Source organism: Cervus elaphus, chromosome 19 (assembly GCF_910594005.1).
Source record: "Cervus elaphus chromosome 19, mCerEla1.1, whole genome shotgun sequence".
Lineage (NCBI taxonomy): Eukaryota > Metazoa > Chordata > Mammalia > Artiodactyla > Cervidae > Cervus > Cervus elaphus.
In genome coordinates, this window is record NC_057833.1 from 89965856 (window position 1) to 89989847 (window position 23992).

A 23992-nucleotide genomic window follows, 5' to 3' on the forward strand; every position below is an offset into this window, starting at 1 on the left:
CCACCTTTCTTTTACAGCTGCATCCTTTCTACTCCCCTTTCATCTCTCTCTGCTTGAGTCACTTTGTACTATTAACTGCTTTCTTGAAGGTGCTTCTCCTGTTTCCACCTCCTGAACTTGTTCCTGTTATGCCTTACCCCTGCAGTGTTATCCCTCTGTCCCCAATTTCTCTATTTAAAAAAAAATTCCTTGGAAGAAGTTATTGTGAAGATTAAGTGACATACATGTGAAGTCCCTAAAAAACATCTGCTCTGTGTGTGTAATGTAAGTATTTCATAAATGGAAACTATTATTATGATTCAGCTTTCCTCCCACTGCAGATAATCTTTTTCTTAGGATCATCTTGTCCAGGACCCTAGCCCTTGGCAGTTTCTCTTGGGAGTTATTCACACTCTGAACCTGCATTGGCTCTTATTTCTGTGCTTAAGGTATCCTTTGAAATAGATTGGAGATCCTACAGGATCTCTTAGGATAGTTTCAGAAAGAAATAGCTGTCTGTTCCTCTAGGCACTTCTCTGTTCAGAAAGACATGAATAGGAATGGAAAGACTAGGCTTTGAAATTTTATTTTTGTCAATTCACTGTACTGCCAGAGTAACTTTTTTTTTCAATTTATAAAAGAGAACAGTAATGCTTATGTCAAAGGTCGTTGTACCAACTGAATGGGATATTTTAGAAAATGTTTAGCATTGTCTTGGAGCATGCAACTACTTGAGAAATATTTGTCTTCTATTCTTACTTACCACAATAATGTCTCCGCCTAGGACACAGAAACACACATACAAACCTACAGATATAAATGCATGCACATAGTCCCTGCAAAACATACACATAAACACATATGTGCATACTTTCATTCATGCCCAGAAGCATATACACTGGAATCTCTCCCAGTACCCTGATATTTGGAATTCTAGTTCTAGGTAAAATTATATGGTAGGATCTAGATTTGTGCCCTTTGATGTTTGCATAGAATCACCTATCTTGTACACATAGAGTTGGCCATCTTTCTATTTCTGTTAATCTAGGTTATCAGTTTTGATTTCCAGTGGTGTTTATCTTCTTGGTTTAAATTGTTTACTTTTTGCCAATGACTAAAAGCTATTTTCTATAAAATACTTGGCTTCCCTTTTTCTTCAGATATTTATGCAGAAGTTACCTTGTGGGTGGAGCCTTCCTTGGTACCCTTCCCTCTGCCCATTTCATGTGGTACCTGTTCCTGCTTAATACTGACATACCATTTTATTTGTTTGTTATCTGTCCATCTGTGTTAGCTCAGTGTGGACATGGTTTTTGTGTGTTTTTCACACTCATGTATGAGGCACTCAGTAAATGAATGTGTGCATCTCAGGAGTATTTTGTGTATTTCCAATATGATGTCTCTGTTTTAGCGCTATGGATATTTTTCAGTTTAGTGCTTTTGATAACTGTATACAGGAGACATTTTCTTAAACCTTTGGAGCAATCGACATGGATCAACTGATATCAAACTTAAAAAAACAAGTTTATTTGCAATTTTATAATTTGTGATGTGATGTTAGAACCTCTTCTTTGCCCACGCTAAAGTTATAAACATATACATACTTAGTAGATATTTCATTATCTATCATAAGCTAAGCATGGTGCTAAGAATTGGTTCGGTCAGTTTATATTCAGCGAAGAGACATACAGCAGTCTCATTTGCTGGTTCCTTAACTCTACTAACGCAAAATGATGGAGAACTCTGAGGCTCAGTCGTCAAATCTCTTCTCTTTTTTCCATATTTACTGTTCTTACTGTTCTTACATATTTACTGGATAATCTTATAGTTTGAGAAATACTATGTACTTGCTAATGATTCTCAGGTTCTATCTCTAGCCAGCACTTCCTTGCCTGCTGTACATATGCACTTGGATATTTAAAGGCGTATCAGACTTAGCATACTCTCTTTCCCAACAAGAAGCTCTTTCCTCTGGAAGTGGCATCTCTCTTCATCCCGCTGCTCTGGCTGAAACTCTTTAAGAAGTGATCCTTGACCCCCTTTCCTCTTACACCCACATCCAGAATATCAATAATCCTGTTGGCTTTATCTTCAAATTATATGCCCAGCTGACCACTTCTTTCCATGCCAAGACTGCCTGTCTGGTCTAAGTTAACTGTAATGGAAATTATTACAATAGCCTCCTGTCCAGCTTCCGGCTTCCACCCTTTCCCTTCTGCCATGATTCTTTAGAACAAAGTTAAATCATGCCATTCTTCTGCCCATAATCCTTCAATAGCTTCCCATCTCATTCAGAAAAGCCTAAGACTTTCCATTGACCACAAGACCCTATTTAACCTGCTTCCTTCCCCACTCCTTTCATCTCTTACTGTTTCCTCCCTTTTCCTACCTTGTTTATTGTTTTACAGCTGTACTGGTCTCCTTGCTATTCCTTCAGTATCCCAAATTTTCCTCTGTCAGGGCCTTTGCATATTTTGTTGTTTCTGCTTGTGTCTTTCCCTAGGTAGCTGTGTGACTCATTCCCTCATTGGCCTCCTTCAAATATCTCCTCAAATATCTCCATATAAAGGCCTTCCTTGATTCCCTGTATAAAATAGCATTGCTGTCCTCCCTCTCTCTACCCTCTGGGCGTGGCACTCCCTAAGTCTCTTACCTGTATTTTCTTCCATAGCAATAAATATTATATACTTGGTTAAGAGTTTATGATGTTTGTTTCCACTGTCTAGATTGTACAGTGGTTCCATGTGGGCAAAGAGCTATATTTTTTATTCATTGTTATATTCCTAGTATTTAGAAAGGTGCCTGGCATCCTGTAGGCACTTAATAAATACTTGTTAAATGAAACAGAACAGGTGCAATACAATATGATCCTTATAGTAGAAGTACAGATACAGTGCAGTAGGAGAGAGAGGAAAAGGTGACATGACTACCTAGGAGCTGAGGAAGATTGTACAAAGATGCCTTAAGCAGAGCTTTGTGGGGAAAAAGATCAGGTGAGAGCATCCCATGCAGTGAAAATAGCATTGTAAATGTACAGAGGCATGAGAGAATATAGTGTTTTCAAGAAACTAAAAATGCAGTACTGCTGGAGCATAACTTGTGGGGTTATGATTAAATAGTAGATGGCGCCAGATCATGAAGCATTTTTATGCCGGACTAAGGAATTTTAGATTTTATCCTGCAAGGCGGGCAGTGGTAGGTAGTGTGGAACCACTGAAGACTTGAGCAGGAGTGCTGTGTAACATACTTAGATATTTACAAAAAGGAACTAGCAACAGTGTGAAGGATGGGGATCCAAGCTAAGTATACCATTTTATTATATACTCTGTATTTGATGTTATAAGATTTGAATGATGCAGAGAAACAATTACTATCACATGAATGGGCAGGCGTTACTTCATTTTATGGTTGGACAAAACCAGTGCTGTATCTGTCATGTGAAGGTGTTCTTGGCATACTTGCAGCCCATCTGTGAGGGAGAAGAAGTAAATGCCCAGTGGAGAATTAGTTCACCTCTAAAACCCTTGCTTTAGGAGGGGTGTTTTTTTTTTTTTTTTAATTTCGTTAAATTATGGGCATACTTGCAGCCCATCTGTGAGGGAGAAGTAGTAAATGCCCAGTGGAGAATTAGTTCATCTCTAAAACCCTTGCTTTAGGAGAGGTGTTTTTTTTTTTTTTTTTTTTTTTTTAATTTGGTTAACAATTACATTGTAAGGCGTGTAGACTAGAAAAGTTCTTAAAGAGCTATTGTTGTTGTTTAGTTGCTAGGCATGTCCTACTCTTTTGCGACCCCATGGACTGAATGTAGCCCACAAAACTCCTTCTGTCCATGGAATTTCCCAGGCAGGAATACTGGAGTGGGTAACCATTTCCTTCTCTAGGGGATCTGCCTGACCAAAGATCAAACTGTCATCTCCTCTATTAGCAGGCCAGTTCTTTACCACTGAGCCACCAGGAAAGCCCTCTTAAGAAGAGTACCAGTTATGAATTCAACAAGAAATGGTCTTGTTACAGAATAAAAGATGTTGTGCTTGAAGGCCAGGCTCCTTTCTTCATAGAGGAACAGTTGTTTTGTCAGTAATATGTCTCCTGATAATTGATTCTTTGTTGAAGGAAATAGCAACACTTCTAAATGTAATCAGATCTATACTGTTTGCTGTGGGGCCAATAATACATCTGCCTTTATAGGACAAGTTCCTACCTTTGCGTATGCACAAAATATTTAAAATGAAGACTAAGCTAAAAACATCTCCTACTTTCATTCAAATGCAGGTAAAAATTATTTCCATTATTTCAGCTATCTTGCTCAAGTGTTGTATCTTAGCAATTTACTGAATATCTTGAACACTTTAATCTTAATAGAGTTAAAATTTAAAGATGTAAATTTAAAGATTTAAAATTTAAAGATTAAAGGTGTAAATTTAAGGATAAGATGGAGGTATACAAAATAGTGCACATGGTTTAGATAGTGAGAATTTGGGAGTCCCAAATTCATGGAGCCATGATATCGTATTATCAAGCATGTTTTAAAAGTCACATTTTTTTCAAACTTTAAACTTTTTATTTTGTATTGGGATATAGCTGATTAACAGTGTTGTGGTAGTTTTAGGTGAACAGCAAAGGGGCTCAGGCATACATATACGTGTATCCATTCTCCCCTGAATCCCCCCTCCCATCCATGCCAGCGCATAATATTGAGTATAGTTCCATGTGCTATAAAATAGGTCCTTGTTGGTTATCCATTTTGAACATAGCAGTGTGTACATGACCTTCCCAGACCTCCCAGCTATCCTTTCTCCCCAGGCAACCATAAGTTCATTTTCTAAGTCTGTGAGTCTCTTTCTCTGTTTTGTAAATAAGTTCATTTGTATCATTTCTTTTTAGATTCCAAATATAAGGGATGTCATAGGATATTTCTCCTTTTCTTTCTGACTTACTTCACTCAGTATGACTGTCTAGGTCCATCCATGTTGCTGCAAATGGCATTGTTTCATTCTTTTTAATGGTTGAGGAATATGCCATTGTATATATGTACCACATCTTCCTTATCCATTCCTTTGTTGATGGACATTTAGGTTGCTTCCATGTCTTGTCTGTTACAAACAGTGATGCAGTGAACATTGGGATGCGTGTATCCTTTCGGATCATGCTTTTGTCTGGATATATGCCCAGGAGTGGGATTGCATATGGTCATATGGTAGCTCTATTTTTAGTTTTTTAAGGAACCTCCATACTGTTCTCCATAGTGGCGGTAGTGATTTACATTCCCACCAACAGTATAGGAGGGTTTCCTTCTCTCCACACCCTCTCCAGCATTTATTGTTTGTGGATTTTTTGCTGATAGCCATTCTGAGGTATTACCATTGTGAGGTATTACCTCACACCAGTTTGCCCAAATCAAATGCAAATATTTGATTTGCATTTCTCTAATAACTAGCAATGTTGAACATCTTTTCATGTGCCTATTGGCCATTTGTATGTCCTCTTTGGAGAAATGTGTCTTCAGGTTTTCTGCCCATTTTTGAGTGGGCTGTTTGTTTTGATACTGTTAAGCATCATAAGCTGTTTGTAAATTTTGGAGACTAATTCCTTATCACATCTTTTGCACATATTTTCTCCCAGTCTGTGGGATGTCTTTTCGCTTTGTTTATTGTTGCCTTTGCTGTGCAAAAGCTTTTGAGCTTAAGTAGGTCCCATTTGTTTATTTTTGTTTTTATTTCCATTATTCTGGGAGATGGATTGAGAAAGATATTGCTGTGATTTATGTCATACAGTGTCCTGCCTATGTTTTTCTCAAGGAGTTTTATAGTGTCCTTTACATCTTTAATCCATTTTGAGCTTACTTTTGTGTATAGAGATAAGGAATGATTTAATTTCACTTCTTTACATTTGGCTGTCCAGTTTTCCTAGCACCATTTGTTGAAGAGACTGTCTTTCCAACATTGGGTAGTCTTGCCTCCTTTGTCAGAGGTTAATTGGTGGTAGGTGCATGGGCTTATTTCTGGTTTTTCTGTCCTGTTCCACTGATATATATTTCTATTTTTGTGCTAGTACATACTGTTTAAAAACTACATCTAAATGCTACAATAGGAAATGCAGAAGTGTTTTCTGAAAGCAGATAGTAACAACCATGCAGAGAGTCAGGATCTATCTTTCTCCCGTTCCCAAGTTGACACTTTCACCTTTTGGGTGTGCTGTGCTTTTCATGGAACTCACTGTCTCATGGAACACAGAAGTCGTTGTCAGTGAGGTATTACTTTATAATTTCTGAGTCCATGTTTGATCCAGATAGCCACATCTATTAATAGCTGAAAGATTTACCAAGCTCTGATGACCGTTAATGTGAAATGGGATTTTTAGATTGGTTAGGAAAGGTAGAAAGGATAAGAAAAAACTTAGTCAGGATTAGGCTACAGAATCAACTCTAGCTAGTGTAAGCAGAAAGAGATTTAATAAAAGATTTTAAGTGACTTATATAGAATTGTTGGAAAGATTGAAGGAACAGACTTTAGTCACACTTTTAAGTGCTCAGTCACTTTAGTTGTGTCCAACTCTTTGCAACCCTAAGGACTGTAGCCTGCCAGGCTTCTCTGTCCATGGGACTCTCCAGACAAGAATACTGGAGTGGGTTGTCATTTCTTTCTCCAGGGGATCTTCCCAACCCAGGTATCGAACCCATATCTCTTAGGTCTCCTGCATTGGCAAGTAGGTTGCCATGAGCACCATCTGGGAAGCCCTTAAACTTTCAAAAATAATATTCAAAAGTCACATTGCATCAGGGCCATGAAGGGAGTTCCTCTTTTTGGATCAGAAAGGTGCCTGAAAAATTAGGAAATTGTAACTCTTAGCTGCTAGTCTTTAGAACCTTGTCACCTGTGCCATGATCAGAAATCTGCCACTGTTAGGAAACAGCCAGCAACAAGTAAACGGATGTCACTGCTGCTGGCTCATGCTGCTGCTGTCACGCACACGACCTGTGTGTCAGAATGGATACTTTATATTCTTCCCGATATCTGTGAAACCTGTGACTGGATACCAGGACTGCAGCAAGTGCTGCTGTAGAAAACCTAGGCATCTCCATGATGGTGCTTACTAGAAGAAGCAACCTAAATGCCACCTCCATTCTCTTTTGTCCTCCAAATTTCCAGAGTGCATCTAATTGATGGAATTTAAATCATAGCCACAACCCTAACTGCATGAGAGGCTTGCTTTCCTATACACTAACAATGAGAAAACAGAAAGAGAAATTATGGAAACAATACCATTCACCATTGCAACAAAAAGAATAAAATACTTAGGAGTATATCTACCTAAAGAAACAAAAGACCTATACATAGAAAACTATAAAACACTGATGAAAGAAATCAGAGGACACAAATAGATGGAGAAATATACCGTGTTCATGGATTGGAAGAATCAATATTGTGAAAATGAGTATACTACCCAAAGCAATCTGTAGATTCACTGCAGTCCCTATCAAGCTACCAACGGTATTTTTCACAGAACTAGAACAAATAATTTCACAATTTGTATGGAAATACAAAAAACCTTGATTAGCCAGAGCAATCTTAAGAAGAATGGAACTGGAGGAATCAACCTGCCTGACTTCAGGCTGTACTACAAAGCCACAGTCATCAAGACAGTATGGTACTGGCACAAAGACAGAAATATAGATCAATGGAACAAAATAGAAAGCCCAGAGATAAATCCACGTACCTATGGACACCTTATCTTCGACAAAGGAGGCAAGAATATACAATGGGAAATGTAGTTTTTAGCTTCCTAGTCTTTGCAGTACAGGAAGTCATACTGACCTACCATATCTACCACAGATACAGACCCTGATTTTCCTGAAGGCCAGCCATCACCAAATAGGCTGCAGATAAATTGAGAAAGATTGCAAGTAATACCATGAAATAATGTTGAGAATCTTATAAGTGTTTGTATTTTAGTATATTTTTATTGTTTTATAATGAAACATTAAAAAAATAGCTGAAATTGGTTCTCCACCTGTATGATGAATTTAATGGTCTGTGTATGCCCAGTGTTTCCTGACATTATTACCACAGAGTTGGCTCAGTGGTAAAGAATCTGCCTGCCAATGTAGGAGTCGTGGGTTCAGTCCCTGGGTCAAGAAGATCCCCTGGGGGAGGAAATGGCACCCCACTCTAGTATTCTTGCCTGGGAACTCCCATGGACAGAGGAGCCTGGTAGGCTATAGCCCATGGAGTCACAAAGAGTTGGAGCCAACTGAGCGACTGAGCACACACATCCACACACACACTAATTAGTAGAGCTTCCCAGGTGGCTCAGTGGCAAAGAGTCAGACATGATTTAGTGACTAAACAGCAACAAATATTATTAGTGTTCTTGGGAGTTATAGTAAAGAAATAGGTTCAGAAGCCAAATGGCAGATTCAGGCTGTGAGCAGGGAAGAATTGGAGCAGAGATTATAGAATAAGTTTTCCAGACGCTTGCGTTTTAAGGAGCAGTAGTTTTTTGTTTGTTTATTTTTTGCCAATGCACTTACTTATTTATATACAATAATTTACTAGAACTAGTGAGGCCCTATGAAAATATCATATGCAGGACAGGTATAATCTCAAGTTCCTCATTTCTTTTTGTGTAGCTTAATATAAAGAGTGTGCTGTTAAAATAATCTTTTTGTTTAGAGATGTATGGAGTGCTACATTATTTTTGTGAATTCTCTAACCATTAGTTACTTCACTTTTGATTTTTTAAAATAATGTGGCAATTAATTATTTTGATTAATGCCAGTTAGTTACTGCTGTAGTTTGGAGGTACAGTTTAAAGACTTGAAAGCTGACTTAACATATTAGCGTGATCAATTGGTGATCTAGCCTTGATTAGATGATTTTACTTTATTTTGAACAGCAGTGACGGATAAGATTATAACAACTTTTCTAGGAAGTGATGTTGAGTGCATTTTATATTTTATGTATTCTGTAGAATTTGAATTTTTACTTATTCTAAGTAAATATCTAATAATGTCACTTTCATTGGATTCTGTAGAAAATAATCCCCTTTCCCTCTTAAAAATGTGGGTGGCGGAATATGTGTACGTTTATACAGTGTAGTTTCTCAAGTTGCGCTTGTGTGAATGAAATAGCAACATGTTCAAGGGCAGTGATTTAGTATTCCAGATTCCCTCATTAGATATGGAGCATGTTTATTATGATTTAATTCCAAATTTGTTTACCTTGCAAGCCCTTTATAGTGACCTAGGTGGATTTTCTGCTAAAAAAAAAACCCCTCAAACCCTCTGGATTGTACAGAGGGGAGATGGCAAAAAAGGAAAGACTTAAAGGAGGTTGAAAAGGAAACTGTGGGGCAGTGTCCTAGAGTGAGAGGGAGGAAACAGGGAAGAGAGAACACAGGTAGAGGGATGAGCTGTGGATAATAGGGATGGACATGTAATCTTTTGAGGAAGAGGAGAATGGATGGATACAAATTCAGATATACATTATTTTTGCATTTTAGGAAACTAGTGAATTTGTAAAGGCCAACCCATATTGGGCAATTCAGGGGTCATTTAAAAGATTAGATTCCTCATTTTGACTTGAAATGAATATGTTTATTCTGTGACATGGTAACTTGATTTTTTTTTCTAATCTCTCAGTGATGAACTAAATAACAGTATCTTACTGGTGCTCTTCCATTGATTTTTCTAATTTTCCTTAATTTTACTTTTAATTAATGTTTTATTCAGTGGACTTACTCAGGACTTAAGCCAGAGAGACAGCCTCCCAGATGGCTCTGAGGGACTTTTCCCTGATTTTTCTAATTTTAATTTTAAAAAGTCATTTGTGTATTGAGTTTTTCACAGGTACTTAAGTTTCTGATAGACTTCTTTAAAATAAATTGGTTCAGATGGTCTTTGGTTTTAAAGTTGGTAAGCAGAAAGACACCTGAGTTTATCCAGCCCAGACTTTTGTCAGGAAAACTTGTTCTTCCTAGGTTTATCTGAAGCCATTTGGCCACTTAGTACCAAAGGTAATACGGAAAGCTTAGTTTCATGATTCTCAGGGAAATGCTCTTTCCCTAATGCCTACCACCTTTTTTCCTAATTTAGTACACTGGTGTCTGATTTCAGCACCCGCTTCTCACAAGAACTTCAAAACTAGACTTAACTGATTCTTTAATATTCATTCAGCACATATTTCTCAATAGTTGACAGTCACTATTTGAGATCCTGAAGATCAGTTAAGTTCTCAGGCCTTGAATGAGGTAGTTAAGAACTCCCTAAGAATGAGGGAATCAGACATAAAAATGAAGAGTTTCAGATAGTTGTAAATGCTATCAAGAACACAGAGAAATAGAATATAGTAGCAGGATTATTTATTATAGATAGAACAGTACAGACGGGTTTCTCTGAGGAAGTGGCATTTGCACTGAGACCTGAGTGAGAGGAAGAGACAGCCATATGAAGATGGGTTAGAGGACTCCAGACAGAGGTCCTAAGCTTGCACAAGCTTGACACGGTTGATGAATGGGAAGAGGGTGAACACTGGGGAGAGTGGGAGGAGAAGAGGTCAAAGAGAGGACAGTCGAGTGGGGCTGGGTAGACCAAGGGAATTTAGAAATGGATTGACTTCTGTTCTCTGTTTAGTTGCTCAGAAAGAATCTCTGTCTGATTCTTTGTGACCCTGTCCACAAGATTTTTCAGGCAAGAATGCTGGTGTGGGTTGCCGTTTTCCTCCTCCAGGGGATCCTCCCAACCCAGGGAGCAAACCGGCATCTCCTGAATTGCTGGTGGATTCTTTACCCTCTGAGCCATTGAGGAAGCTCCAGTGAAGTCAAATCGTATTGGAGTAGGGGAGTGATTGATCTGAATGTTGTGTTTAAAAGATCACACTCCTTGATGAAGAATGGATTGTAGGATTATACTGATGAAGGCAAGGAGAAGTGGTTTCATTTGGGATTTATTGTGGAGTTCTGCTGGATTTACTGATGAACTAGATGTGGGAGTGGGAAGTATGGGGAACAGGTGAGAGAAAGAGAGGAAGATGGTGGTAGACTGGGGAAAACAGTGGGTTTTTGAGGGGGGAAATCAGATTGTTTGTCTGGGACTTATAAAATTTGAGAACTCTACTGGATATTCTAAGGGGCAGTTGAATATTCACATCTAGTGTTGAGGAGGAGAAATCAGGCCTGGAAATGACCTCAGGCCTCTGAGAGGCATGGGCATTAACACCATATACTGAAGGAATTTGCTTAGGGAAAGAAGAGAAGGTGGCCCAGAGCTGAGCCCTGAAGCACTGCAACATTTAGAGGTGAGGGGGGAAAGAAGTCAGCAGAGGGCCAGTGATGTAGGAAGAAAGCCAGAAATACTGTGTTGTGGAAGCCAAGAAAAAAATGAGTTTTAAGGAGAGATGTTAGCCTTCACTTACATTAAACAGTGCTGCCAGATCAGATATGATGAGGACAGAGAAATGTCATTGGGTTTGGCAATATGAAAGGCATTGGTGACCTTGCCTAGAGCAGCTTCATTGTCATCATCGAGTTAAAAGCTCCATGGATGGAAGAATGAATGGAAGGTGCGGAATTAAAAACAGTGACTGTAGATGTTTGCTTTTGAGAAGTTTTGCTGTGAAAGGGAGTCTAGAAGTGGAATGATATCATGGGGGGCAGGTGGAATCAAAGGAGATTTTTTTTCTTTTTTGTGCCGTTTTTACAATTGGGAAATACCAGAGTTTGTTTATGAGCTGATGGTAATGATCCAGTAGAGAGGACAATTAATGATACAGGAAAGAGGGATTAGTTGTGGAGACAAGTCCTTGGGGTGGTGCCGGTGGGATGGGATGAGAGCACAAGTTGGGGGCATTGCTCTTTCCTGGGACCAGGGATCCAGTGGTACAACATGATCTCACGTGCCCCTTTACACACAGCTCCTCCCTTCCATCTCACCAGACTATTTTAGACCAAGTTTATTATCTTTCTGTAATCACTAATATTATTTTCTGTGCTGTATCTTATATGTTCTTTTTCATTTAATGCATCCCATATAAGGTTTAGCACAAAGCAGCTGGTGATATTTAACACCAGTTTTAATTTTTGTGCCAACAGGTGAAGCGAAAAATTTATTGCCATATCTTGGACCCAACAAAATGAGAGATTGTTTCTGCACCATAAATTTGGACCAGGAAGAAGTTTATCGTACCCAAGTTGTTGAAAAATCTTTAAGGTTTGTAAAAAATTAGTAAGTTATCACTAATATGATATATATTGAATGATAACTTTTATATGTTTTCCTGACTGTTATCATCAAGAAGTCTTTCTTCATCTGGAACTTTTACTTTCCTTGTAGTTTCTGAATTTGTTTTTAGAATTACAGAATCCCAGAGTCTGGAGGAGCCCTGATGTTCACTAAGCTGGACTGAGCCCCTTCTGCTTAGTTCTTCCTGACAGTTATTCTTGACAAGTAGGCATCTGGCCTTTGCTTAATGTTCCAGTGACCAAGGAGTTCACTGCCTCCTAAGCAGCCTGTTAGGTCTTAGAACTATTCTGACTCTTGCAAAGCTCTTAGATTTAGTTGATTAATGTCTATCAAAAGGAAAACCTACTGTATGCCAAGAACTTGCTGGGCGCTATTTATTCATACAGCCACGAGAACAGGATGGACACAGTACTTGCTTTCATGTGGCTTTTCATTGCCTCAAAAATGTATCTTCCTTTTAATTGTTCCTAATTCTGTCCCTTAGATATATGGGGAACAAATTTAATCAATCTTTCACATGATAGTCTTTGAAGTTTTTGAAAACAACCACCAATACCTCAGTTTTTTTCTCTAGGCTAAATTTTGCCCACTTATTTGAACTTTTCTCAAAGTGCATCATAATTTTATTTCTCTTGAGAATAAATTACCCCTTAACATTTATACAAGTCACTTAACTTAAGTAGTGCATTGTAAGGGAACGAGCTCCTAGGTAGATTTCTCATTTTTTGGAAGTGTAGTAACTCTGCAGGAGTATCATAGTAAATTCTAATTCATAAAATTGAAATGTGCCACATTTTCCTTTTAATAGTGTTTGTGGATATAATTATAGTGCAGAGCACTGTGCTGGAAGGATACAGTCTTGTCCAGAGATAAAAGTTAAAATAAGGGAATTAGGAGTTGTTGGAATGAACATATGCTGGATGAAATACTTAGTAGCCCAAGAAGATTTGAATATACTTCACATCTTTAATCATAAATCACCTGCCCTGTTTTATTGGAATTCTGTTATTTACCTAAATGATGAAACTGAGTCACCAAGAGACTGAATAATTTGCACACTTAATAAAGGAAGTTAGAAGCAAAACTGAGATTGGAACCTGAAACTGTTTGTTTCCTAATGTATGTTCATTACATATCACATAAAAATCAGTGATATATAAAACTAGTAATTTTCAATAAGTTGAATACTTGTTTTAGTTTCTACTGCATAGCCTCTCAAATGAGAAGCTAAAATTAGCTTGCTTTTTGTTTTAAACCCTTGCCTTGCCAGCTGTTTGTGTTGGGAAATGATAAAACCAATTATTTTTGCTGCTGCTGCTGCTTACTTGCTCAGTCGTGCCCAACTCTTTGCCACCCCATGGACTGTAGCCCACCAGGCTCCTCTGTCCATGGGGATTCTCCAAGGCAAGAGTACTGGAGTGGGTTGCCATGCCCTTCTCCAGGGTATCTTCTCAACCCAGAGATCGAACCCAGGTCTCCTGCATCGCAGGTGGATTCTTTACTGACTGAGCCACCAGGGAAGCTCAAGGATACTGGAGTGGGTAACCTATCCCTTTGCCAGGGGATCTTCCCGACCCATAAATCAAACCGGGGTCTCTAGCATTGCAGGCAGATTCTTTACCAGCTGAGCTACCTATCCACCTTAAGTTATTTTTCTAGATTCATAGCCACTTGGAAGCTGTTTTAAGGCTGTCAGTGGTTACCTTAGGTCATTTCAATACAATTAGACTAGATGTTTTTTGGATTCTAGGTGCCTCCTAGCATTCTTGCGGAACGGGGTGAAAGAATCTGTAGTATGAACCCTTGCTCACCTTGCTTTCATTTCAGTGTTTCTACTTTTCTGAATGTTGTGATAAGCTGTTAAGTCAAAAGACAGTAGATATCATTTAGATCTGATATTATGGGTTCTGAATATTACAGTTTTTATAGGTAGTCTGGTTATAGAATTTTCATAGCAGGTAAGTAGGAGTCACATATGGAATCCATAGCTCCTAAATCTCTGTCTGAATCCGTTTGAGAAGTAGGAGATCTATAAACAAACTGAGTAGCAATACTTCTTGTACCTTGTGCTTTTCTTCCCCACACCAGGAATTTCCTCGGGAGTGATATGTATGATCATAGATCAGTGATAACAGTAGAGTATAAGTCTTGTCATTGCAACCTTGTTGAAAACTTTTCTCAAATGGATTGATTAGTTAACTTACTTATGTATAAAATAAAGATGTGGGCACCCAGATGTGGGGATTAGGTTGTTGAGATTGTGATGATACAGTGATACAGGTGACTTAGTGAATAATTTTCATCTTTTTCTTATTTGACTTTAGAATGTGCTTTAAAAATAATATTTGAGAGTGGATACATGATACAATTCTCAATTTTATAATTTTTTATAAAATGACGCAAAGGAGAAAAAAGACCTACACGTCTTTGCCTAACAGTTGTTTTATATTAATTTCTATGTTGAGACTAATTAAAAAGACTATTTTGACAGACCAATTTTTAAAAGTTTATTTTGGTTACAATTTGAAGTGCAGTTGTAGTGAAAAATTTGAAGTGAAAAATATATTGACAGAAGTTGAACAGGTTTTATAATAACTGAGAAGCTGAGTCAGCTGTTTCTTGGATAGGGTCAGAAATGACTTCTTTAAGAATCATTTGGGCTTCCCTGGTAGCTCAGCTGGTAAAGAATCCGCCTGCAATGCCAGAGACTCTGGTTTGATTCTGGGTTGGGAAGATCCCCTGGAGGAGGGCATGGCAACCCACTCCAGTGTTCTTATCTGGAGAATCCCCACGGACAGAGGAGCCTGGAGGGCTACAGTCCATGGGGTGGCAAAGAGTCCGACACGACTGAGCAACTAAGCACAGCACAGCACAAGAGACATTTAGTTTGCATTTCATCCTCTTTTAAGTTGTGACATCCTGAAGAGATTGTATTTTATGGTGACATTTTAAAAATATCTTTTTAATTCTTTAAACATTACCAGGAAAGAGGTACTCTTGAGAAAGGATGTTGACTAGTGTTTCAGAGATTCATGTCTTCATAGGAGAATTTAAATATCAAAATAGCATTCTTACAGTGAACTTATAAGAAGCTGCTTCGTAGGAGAAAATCTTAGCAACTTGGGGGAAGGCAAAGATTTCTTTACTTAGGTGCCAAAAGCATCAGTCATAAAAGAGGAGAAATAATAAATTGGATTTTGTCAAAATCAGAGCCTTCTTCCCTTTAACTGATACTGTCAAGAAAATGAAATGGCAGGCCACACCTGGTAGAAAATGTTCTGACAAAGGATTTGTGTCCAGAATTTATTTAAAAAAAAAAAAAAAAAAAAACTGATCAGAAAATGGACAAACCTTTCAAAACATGTGGAGGAGACTCCAACAGTTCCTAAAATAAGATACACAAATGGGCAAGAAGCACATGAAAAGATATTCAGCATCCTTATTCATAAGGGAAATACAGTTTGTATATTTCTGTCTCTCTACAGTCTTGAATGTAATGTGTCATGATGGAAGTCAGATCACTGGTTCCCGTGACAGTATGGAGAGAATGAGTACACATGGGAACTTTCTAGGGAGATGGAAATGTTCTTTATCTTGATTAGGGTAGAGATTACACAGGTGTAAGCATTTATCGTGTCATTCACTGGAATAGCTAATTTTTTTTCAAAATGACTTTTAATTGACGTATAGTTGAGTTATAATGTTGTAGAGTAGCTAATTTAAAAAACTTCCAGTAGCAAAAGTTGACAATGATGTGGAACAGCTGGAGCTGTTATACATTGCTTGTAGGAGTGTGAAATAGTATAGCCACATTGGAAACAGTCTGACAATTTCTCGTAAATTAAAAATTCACCTACCTTTTAACTCAGCAATTTTATTTTTAGTTACCTCTCCAAAAGAACTGAAAGCATTAAAGAGCTTTATAAAAATGTTCATAGCCGCCTTATTTTTGATAGCCTGAACTGGAAACAACTCAGATGACATCACTAGGAGAATAGACTGTGGAATATTCAACAGTCAATCTTGAACAATTCAATATTCTATTGTCCAACAGTTAGAGGAAATGAACTAAAGATATATGCAGCAAAATGGCAAAAAATCTCATAGGTGTTAAACTGAGGGAACGAAGCTGGACGCAAGTGTACATATTATTTGATTCCATTTATAGAAAATCTTACAGTAGATCTTTAATGACGGAAATCAGATCACTGGTTGCCTGTGGCAGGTATGATGGAGTAACTGCAGAGAAACAACAGGGAACTTTGTGGGGAGTTGGAATGTTCCTATATTTTGATTGGGATGGATGCCACACAGGTTTGTAAATTTATCACAAGTTAGTAACCTCTGTACTTTAAGTTAGATGTTATACGATTTATACCTCAATAAAGCTGATTAAAAATAACCTAATTTAGTTTTTTAAAATATGTTTTAAATAACATTTTACATAACCATATTCATTTTAGGTATTATATATTATTGTGATTTACATATTTTGAGATAATGGTGTGAATGACACTGTCCTCAGCTCTCAACTGTGTCCACTTTAAGGTGAGCATGACCTCAGGCAATTACTGGATCTTCTGTCCACAGGACTCCAGCAAATCTGTTGGTTCTGAGCCTAACCTGGCAGTCAAGGTCCTTTCAGAAATTCAGCTTAGTTTGTACAGGGCTTAATTGAAACTTAATATAGAGAATTATTTTGGAATTCTTAAAGTTTTTCTTTATGGTTTAATCTGCAATTTTATTTTATTGAAAATATTATATGAGGACACTGTTGAGTTTAAATTTAATGAGCTTTCCCTCTTTTCTCTCTAGCCCATTTTTTAGTGAAGAATTTTATTTTGAGATTCCAAGAACTTTCCAGTATTTGTCTTTCTATGTTTATGATAAGAATGTTTTACAAAGAGACCTTCGTATAGGTATGTACCATTCATAATTATCTTTTAATCACAACATTGGTGTTTATATTCATTCTTTTTCTAAGTATAAAGTATTGAAAACAACAGAATAATATACTCTCAAACTTCTAATCCTTCCCTCTAGACTTCACGTTCATTTGCCGATCTGATTTTTAATTTGTATGCTCAACCTGGGCAACACTTCGTCAGGGAGTTGACGTGACCATTTTCCCTCTAGTCGTGGTACAATATATTTCTATAGTGCCTGATGGGTCCCTTTTCTGTAGTATTCATTATACTTGTTCATCAGTTTGTTGTTTAATGTCTAGATGCTTTAGTTGAATATATATGTTTATGAAGGCAGAGACTGTCACTCCCAGAGTGCCTTAAATTTGGTGAATGATCAGTACAAGAATTGCTGAATGATTCAAAGAATGTTTTTATACAAAGATCACAGTATTTGATCCCTACCAAAGAACATCTGTTTTTGAAGTTTTTCTAACAGAAGTAATAATTCACATTAATCTGATCACATGTTTTCTCTCTGGCTGTATTGGTGACCAGTAACTCTGTTTCTTAAATAACTTCCTGAGGTACGATCTGTGAGCATCAACTCGGACAAAACTAACTGACCACATACGTGTCACATTTATGGCTTTTGCACCACTGTCTTTGAATAACCAGGTCAGTCAGTGAAGTCGCTCAGTTGTGTCCAACTCTTTGCGACCCCATGGACTGTAGCCTACCAGGACCCTCAGTCTATGGGATTTTCCAGGCAAGAATACTGGAGTGGGTTGCCATTTCCTTCTCCAGGTGATCTTCCCAATCCAGGGATCGAACCCAGGTCTCCCGCATTGTAGGCAGATGCTTTACCGTCTGAGCTACCAGGGAAGCCCCTAACAGGTAGAGATCTTTAATTCACATGCATTACTCTCTCTTTAGTGTCCTGAATTTCATCATCTCCATCTCTCCTTTCCAGTTTCAAATATGCTCATCACCTGCAGTTTAAATGAATTAAGCTTTATTTTACTTTGACCTCTTGACTACCATCTAATTTGTTTCTGCTTTTGCTGTTGAACTCCTGAACAAGTGATTTATATTTTTCTGCTTACTACTTATTTCTTTTTAAATCACTGTAATCTGACTTCATTTTTGAAGTTTACCACAATCATTTAAAAATACCTTTTTAAAAACTAATATTTTTTCTTAATTCTAAAATTATTACATGTTTTAAGGGACTGGTAATGATTCTGCCTAAGAATAGCTACAGTTAATGATTTGTGTCTTCTCATTCTTTACTTCATGCATTTATGTTATTACCCTGTATTGTTTATTCAGTTTCTTTTTCCTCTTTCACTTAATTTACATTCCCTCAAACATGATGTGGGCATAATCATTTCACTGTACCTTGGAAATTATCATGGAAAATTTGTTGTTCTTGGATATTATTATTGAAAATTTTTTTTTCTGACTTGATCAGCGAAAGTAATACTTGATTTTTTTAACCTGTATTTTCTGATTACTAGTGAATTTGAGGAATTTTTATATGTTTATTGGTCTTTTACATTTTTCTTCTGTGAATTAGTTCTTTTGCTTATTTTTCTTTTGGGTGGAATTTTATTTACTCTTATGCCTCCATATTTGATAAATATGTTAACTTTTGTCAACTATATGCATAGCAAATACTTTTCCCCTGTCGCAGAAGGCATTTCATAGTTTTCAGCCCTCATCTGCCTCTGTGTCACATTAGACTCTTTGGATTGCTTATTCAACTTGTTGAAAGTCAAGGAAAAGGCAGTTTAATAACATTGTATTTTCCTAATTATCTTCCTTCTGACTGCTTCTTGTACATAGACTTTTCTCTGTCCAGCAAACCCTTAATTATGGATTATCCCAAGGCTCCATCCTTATACACTTGTCTATGTGGTGTACAGAAGGTGGGAATATTAAGGTAAATAAATTTCAAGTTGCTCCCAGGTTATCTGGCTGATTAATACTAATATACTTAATAGGGTCTGTGCTGGAGGTAGGAACAAAGTACTTGGAAGCATAGAGGAAAGAAGAGTTAATTTTGTTTGGTGGAGAATTAACAGAAACTACCTAGGTAGGAAAAGGAAGAAGTTTCAAGATAATAGGGATTAGCAGAAGCAGAGAAGAAAAAGTGAGTCGTATTGGTGGTGTATCTGCTGATATGTATAAATTACTTAGGCCAAGGTTGGTAGAAGGTGAATCTGGGAATGTAAATTGGACCAAGTTGTGATGGACACTTAAAGCCATGCTAAGGAATTTGGACTTTACTCTGTAGACAGTTTAACCTTTTAAGAATCAGGAACCTTTTAAAAATTATGTGTAACTGTATATACGAATATACTTGTGTATTTTAACAACTTCCTGTGGTCTGAACAATAATAAACTCAGTGTCCATAGATTACATATTTAAAATGTGTGTACATATATATAACTGTATATATGCATATTTTTAAAGTATGAAAAATCTGCTTTAAATATTATCATGTATGGTTTATGTTTTAGAATAGAGAGAGATTAGAGGCAGGGAGGCCATCAAGGAGGCTGTTATCAGATGAGATGAATAGGGCAATGACAGTGGAAATGCAGATGAGGGAATGCCCTTCACAGGGGTAGCTTCACATGGGATTTAGGGACTGAGGAGATAAAGGGGGGATATAAGAAAGGAAAGAGTTAAAAATAATCTTGTTTTAATAGCTGTCATTAACTGAGATAAAGAGCATTCAGGATGAGAAAGGGAGAGGATGACTTTGGTTACAAACAGGTTAAACTTGCATTACCTGGGGAGCATCTTGGTGGACATGTTTGTTGATTGTTGGAAACACAGATCTGAAGCTCACAGAAAAGATCTGAATTTACTGTTTGGAGATGTGATACTGAATCTTATCTTACCTTATGTGAAACTTGAAGCCTCTGTTGGAATGAATGAAATTGCCCTAGGAGCACTTCTGGAGGCTTACAGGGGAAATGAAGCCTTAGTGAAGATTGATAAAGTGTATCAGGAAGATTGGAAGAGAGAGAGGAGGGAAAGCAAGGAGATCTCTTAATGGAACGACAAGATTTGATAGAGGCTTTTGGTGATTATTAGCAACACTTGAGAGAGTGTGTATCTTTGATTGACTACTGTGACTTTTTAAGAAAATGTTTTGTAATTTTCATTATCTATTTACTCATACTCATCATATATATTTCTTGAAAAGGCCTTTAGTTGAGGTTTATAATTATTTCCAAAAATTTCTTATATATTTATTTATTTTTTAAAGTAAAAATCAGTCCTTTGTGGAGTGGTATCAGAAGGTCATAACTTGCTGTAGGAACTGTAAAACAAAAATCTTTACTAAATGTAGAAATTTTTGTTTTTTCTTTTATTAAAGTAAACAAAGTACATATGTAGCCTTTAAAATTGGAAGGTAATCTTGATATTTTCACTTGTTTTATAAGTCTTTGCCCAGTTGTAGGCTAAATAGTACCATAGCATTTTCTGGGAATTAAATTTGAGCTAGAGTTGAGAGAACCATCTTTTAAACTTAAGATCTAAGAATGTGTACTGGTTGGATAGCTTTAAGAGCTTGTTTGTTTTTTATTTTTAATTGTTGGATAATATATGGAGAACTTTCCTGATGGTCCAGTGTTTAAGAACCTGCCTGCCAGTGCAGGGGACGTGGGTTCGATCCCTGGTCCTGGAAGATCCCACGTGCCTCAGAGCAGCTAAGCATGTGTGCCACAACTGCTGAGCCCACAGACTCTATAGCCCGTGCTCCAGCTCCACTACAGAAGCCAATGCGCTGAGAAGCCTGTGCTCCATAACTAGAGAGTAGTCCCTGCTTGCTGCAAGTAAAGTGAAAGAAAGCCTGTGTGCAGCAAAAGATCCAGTGCAGCCAAAAATAAATAAGTTAATTAACTAAAAAAAAGAAACTGACATCTAAACCCTGATTAGATGTTATTTTGAGATACTAGTCTGCCATCTTCCTGAAAAGTTATTCCTTTAAAAAAAAAAAGAATATTTTTCTTTTTGTAAAAGAAAATCTTTAGTTATAGCATTACAGACAATTAATTTTGGTCACTGATACCCCCCCAGCCCCCTCCTGGAAGTAATAACTGTTACTAATATGGGGCATAATTTTTTGTATTAGAAACCTTTATATGCAGAACAGTTAGAATGAAAACTGATTATAGATTAATTGAAAACTTGAGACCTAGGAGCCATGTTACAAAAAGATAGGAAATTATAAAAGCAAGGCTTTGAAAGTCTTATTGTGTGGTACTGTCCTATGATATAGTGTCTTCTTCCCTTAGAAAGGGAGGAGAAGAGAACAACTTTTTTTTTTTTTTTTTTGAGAACAACTTTTTGTTAAGAAAAAATTCCATTTCCAGTAAGGATCCTAGTAATATTAAACATATACATTTTACCTCCTAATGTGTATTTTCTAATTATTTTAGTTTTCAGAGGGATCTAGGCCCAAACAATTGAACCATGGTAGACTGGTTAACTTGTATATCATACCTCTTGATTCAAACTGTTGGAAGAGAATTTCACTAGGATATCAGAGACCTGAATTCCATTTATGACTCTATCACTCACTGGCTTTGTGACCTTAAGCAAGTCACTCTACCTTCTTAGGCCTCGTTCACCTTTAAAATGAGGTTGGGTTTAAGACAGATAATGTGTTTTTCAACATTAGAATTGTCATTTCTGCTGGCACTTACTTAGCTCTTAGGTCAACCCTACTGTTTAAATAGCTTAAGGCTACACTTTTGTGTCTGTTTGCATAGGAACTGTATCAGTTGTCTATTGCTACGTAACAAATCACCCTAATACTTAGTGGCTTAATTTAGCAGTCCTCTGTTCGCTCATGTTCCTGCAGATCATCAGTTTGGGCCACGCTCAGTGGGCTGGTTCTTCTGCTGGTCTTACCTGGAGTCACTAATATGCAGTTACTTGGGAAATTGACTGGGCTGAGTGATCTGATCCATGTGTCTGATGGCTGGTGCTGGCCATGTGCTCCCCCTCCACATGATGTTGAGGGCAAGTCCTACTGCAGATGCTTAATAAGACTACTTGGATTACATTTGTTTGTATCCATTGGCAAAAGTAAGTGGCATAGCCAAACCCAGAGTCAGTGCTGGAGGAGACTACACAATGGCATAGACTGGGGAAGTATGATTTTTTGAAAGCCATTAATATACCAGTCTGCCACAGAGACCAAAAGGAATCATTCTAAGCCCTGTACACTAAGGTACCTAAGTGTTGCCTTTGACTGAATTGCTGTTATTGATACTGCCAGAATTTGTTCAGTCCTCTGGTTCTCTTTCATCTTATATAGGCAGTCACACTTATCCTTACATTTATCTACCCTTTCAGCATTTCTACTAGTAATCAAGCAGGAACAAGGCCATCAAGATTTTGCCAGTTGGTGATCTGTATCAGGATGAAATTTTTAAGAATATGTTGTATCTAAAAGTGGGGCCCTAGTATAACATGGATTTTATGGATGGTAAGAAAATGCTGCCTAGAAGTGGTACTGGAAAGCTAAGAGTATATATAATTTTTTTTTACTTAGAGACCAACTAAGATGGTTTCTGTGTCCACAGTTCCTTCATTTCTTTTTGTGTTTCCTCTCCTTGTCTGATTTTAAGGAACTAATATAGCATCTGGTATATATATGTGTGTATATGTGATCTCAACTTTTTCTGTCTACGAGTTTGTCAGTATAGTGGGAAATGAAATAGTACCTTTAAATAATGTGTTTGGTATTTGGTTCCTGGGTTGACCGGTTAATTATTTACTTGTTTATTTTTATTTTATTTTTTTGAGTTTTAGAGCCAAGCAAATGTTTAATCAAAAGTTCTAGTCCTAAGAGATTTTCCCCAGTTTAAGCAAACTGTTGAAATGACTACTCCATAATTTATACATGATTTTACCATATACTTCCTTAAGTAAACAGTGTTTCCCAAATACATAAATCAGCTGTCAGAAAGAGAATAGGACTGGATAAAAGTTATTTTCAAAGAGCCCAGTTCCTCAAAGTTGTGTCAAGAAACATGGTTTTCAGACATATCTTGTGTGAAGCATTGGGGGTTATTTGTTTATTTTTGATGTTGCTGATCTCATAGCTAGTGAAATAATGAGTTACCTTTGTTTTGGCTCAGACGGTAAAGCATTTGCCTACAATGCGGGAGACCTGGGTTCAATCCCTGGGTCGGGAAGATCTCCTGGAGAAGGAAATGGTAACCCACTCCAGTCTTTTTGCCTGGAAAATGCCATGGACAGAGAAGCCTGGTAGGCTACAGGCCATGGGGTTGCAAAGAGTTGGATACGACTGAGCGACTTCACTTCACTTGTTTAAAATAGCAAACATTAAAACACTGTTAGAGACCATAAGGATGCACAGAATAAGTCTTTAAGATCATTGGAACTGAAAGTTGTTACAGAGGAGATAAGTGAGATGTAGAGTTTAAATAAATCACCCAGGATCACACAGCTAATAAGTAACAGAATTGACAGTCGGCTGAGAATTAGTGTCTGTTGGAAGAAACCTGAACAGGAGTACCTTGGTTTTGAAATCGGACTCTAGCACTCGTTAGTGTGCAGGTTTTTAGTATCATTCAGCTTTCCTCATCTGTAATATACCGTCTACCCCCAAGATTGTTATGAAGATTAAACAAAACATGTAAGAATGTTTACTCCCTGGCAGATATTCAATAAATTTTGGCTTTTCTTTTCAGTTCGGTGCTCATTCCACTATAATCAGGCTGCCTACATTTTGTGTTTAATAGCTGCCATATGACCTGTTTAACTAAGGATAGCTCACAACAAGAATGAGGAACTATTTTTGGGGTCTTACTTGTA

The 23992-nt window shown here is 37.4% G+C and overlaps 1 protein-coding gene across 3 annotated transcripts in view; it reads left to right on the plus strand.

Moving 5' to 3' along the window:
* RASA2 (RAS p21 protein activator 2) overlaps positions 1-23992 on the plus strand; it is a 119963-nt gene that overhangs the window by 14447 nt on the left and 81524 nt on the right. For all 3 annotated transcript variants that reach the window (XM_043874240.1, XM_043874238.1, XM_043874239.1), the window contains exons 2-3: positions 12067-12184; positions 17033-17136. In XM_043874240.1, coding sequence (XP_043730175.1) covers positions 12108-12184; positions 17033-17136 — 181 coding nt within the window. In that variant the 5' untranslated portion in view covers positions 12067-12107. The remainder of the gene's footprint in view (positions 1-12066; positions 12185-17032; positions 17137-23992) is intronic.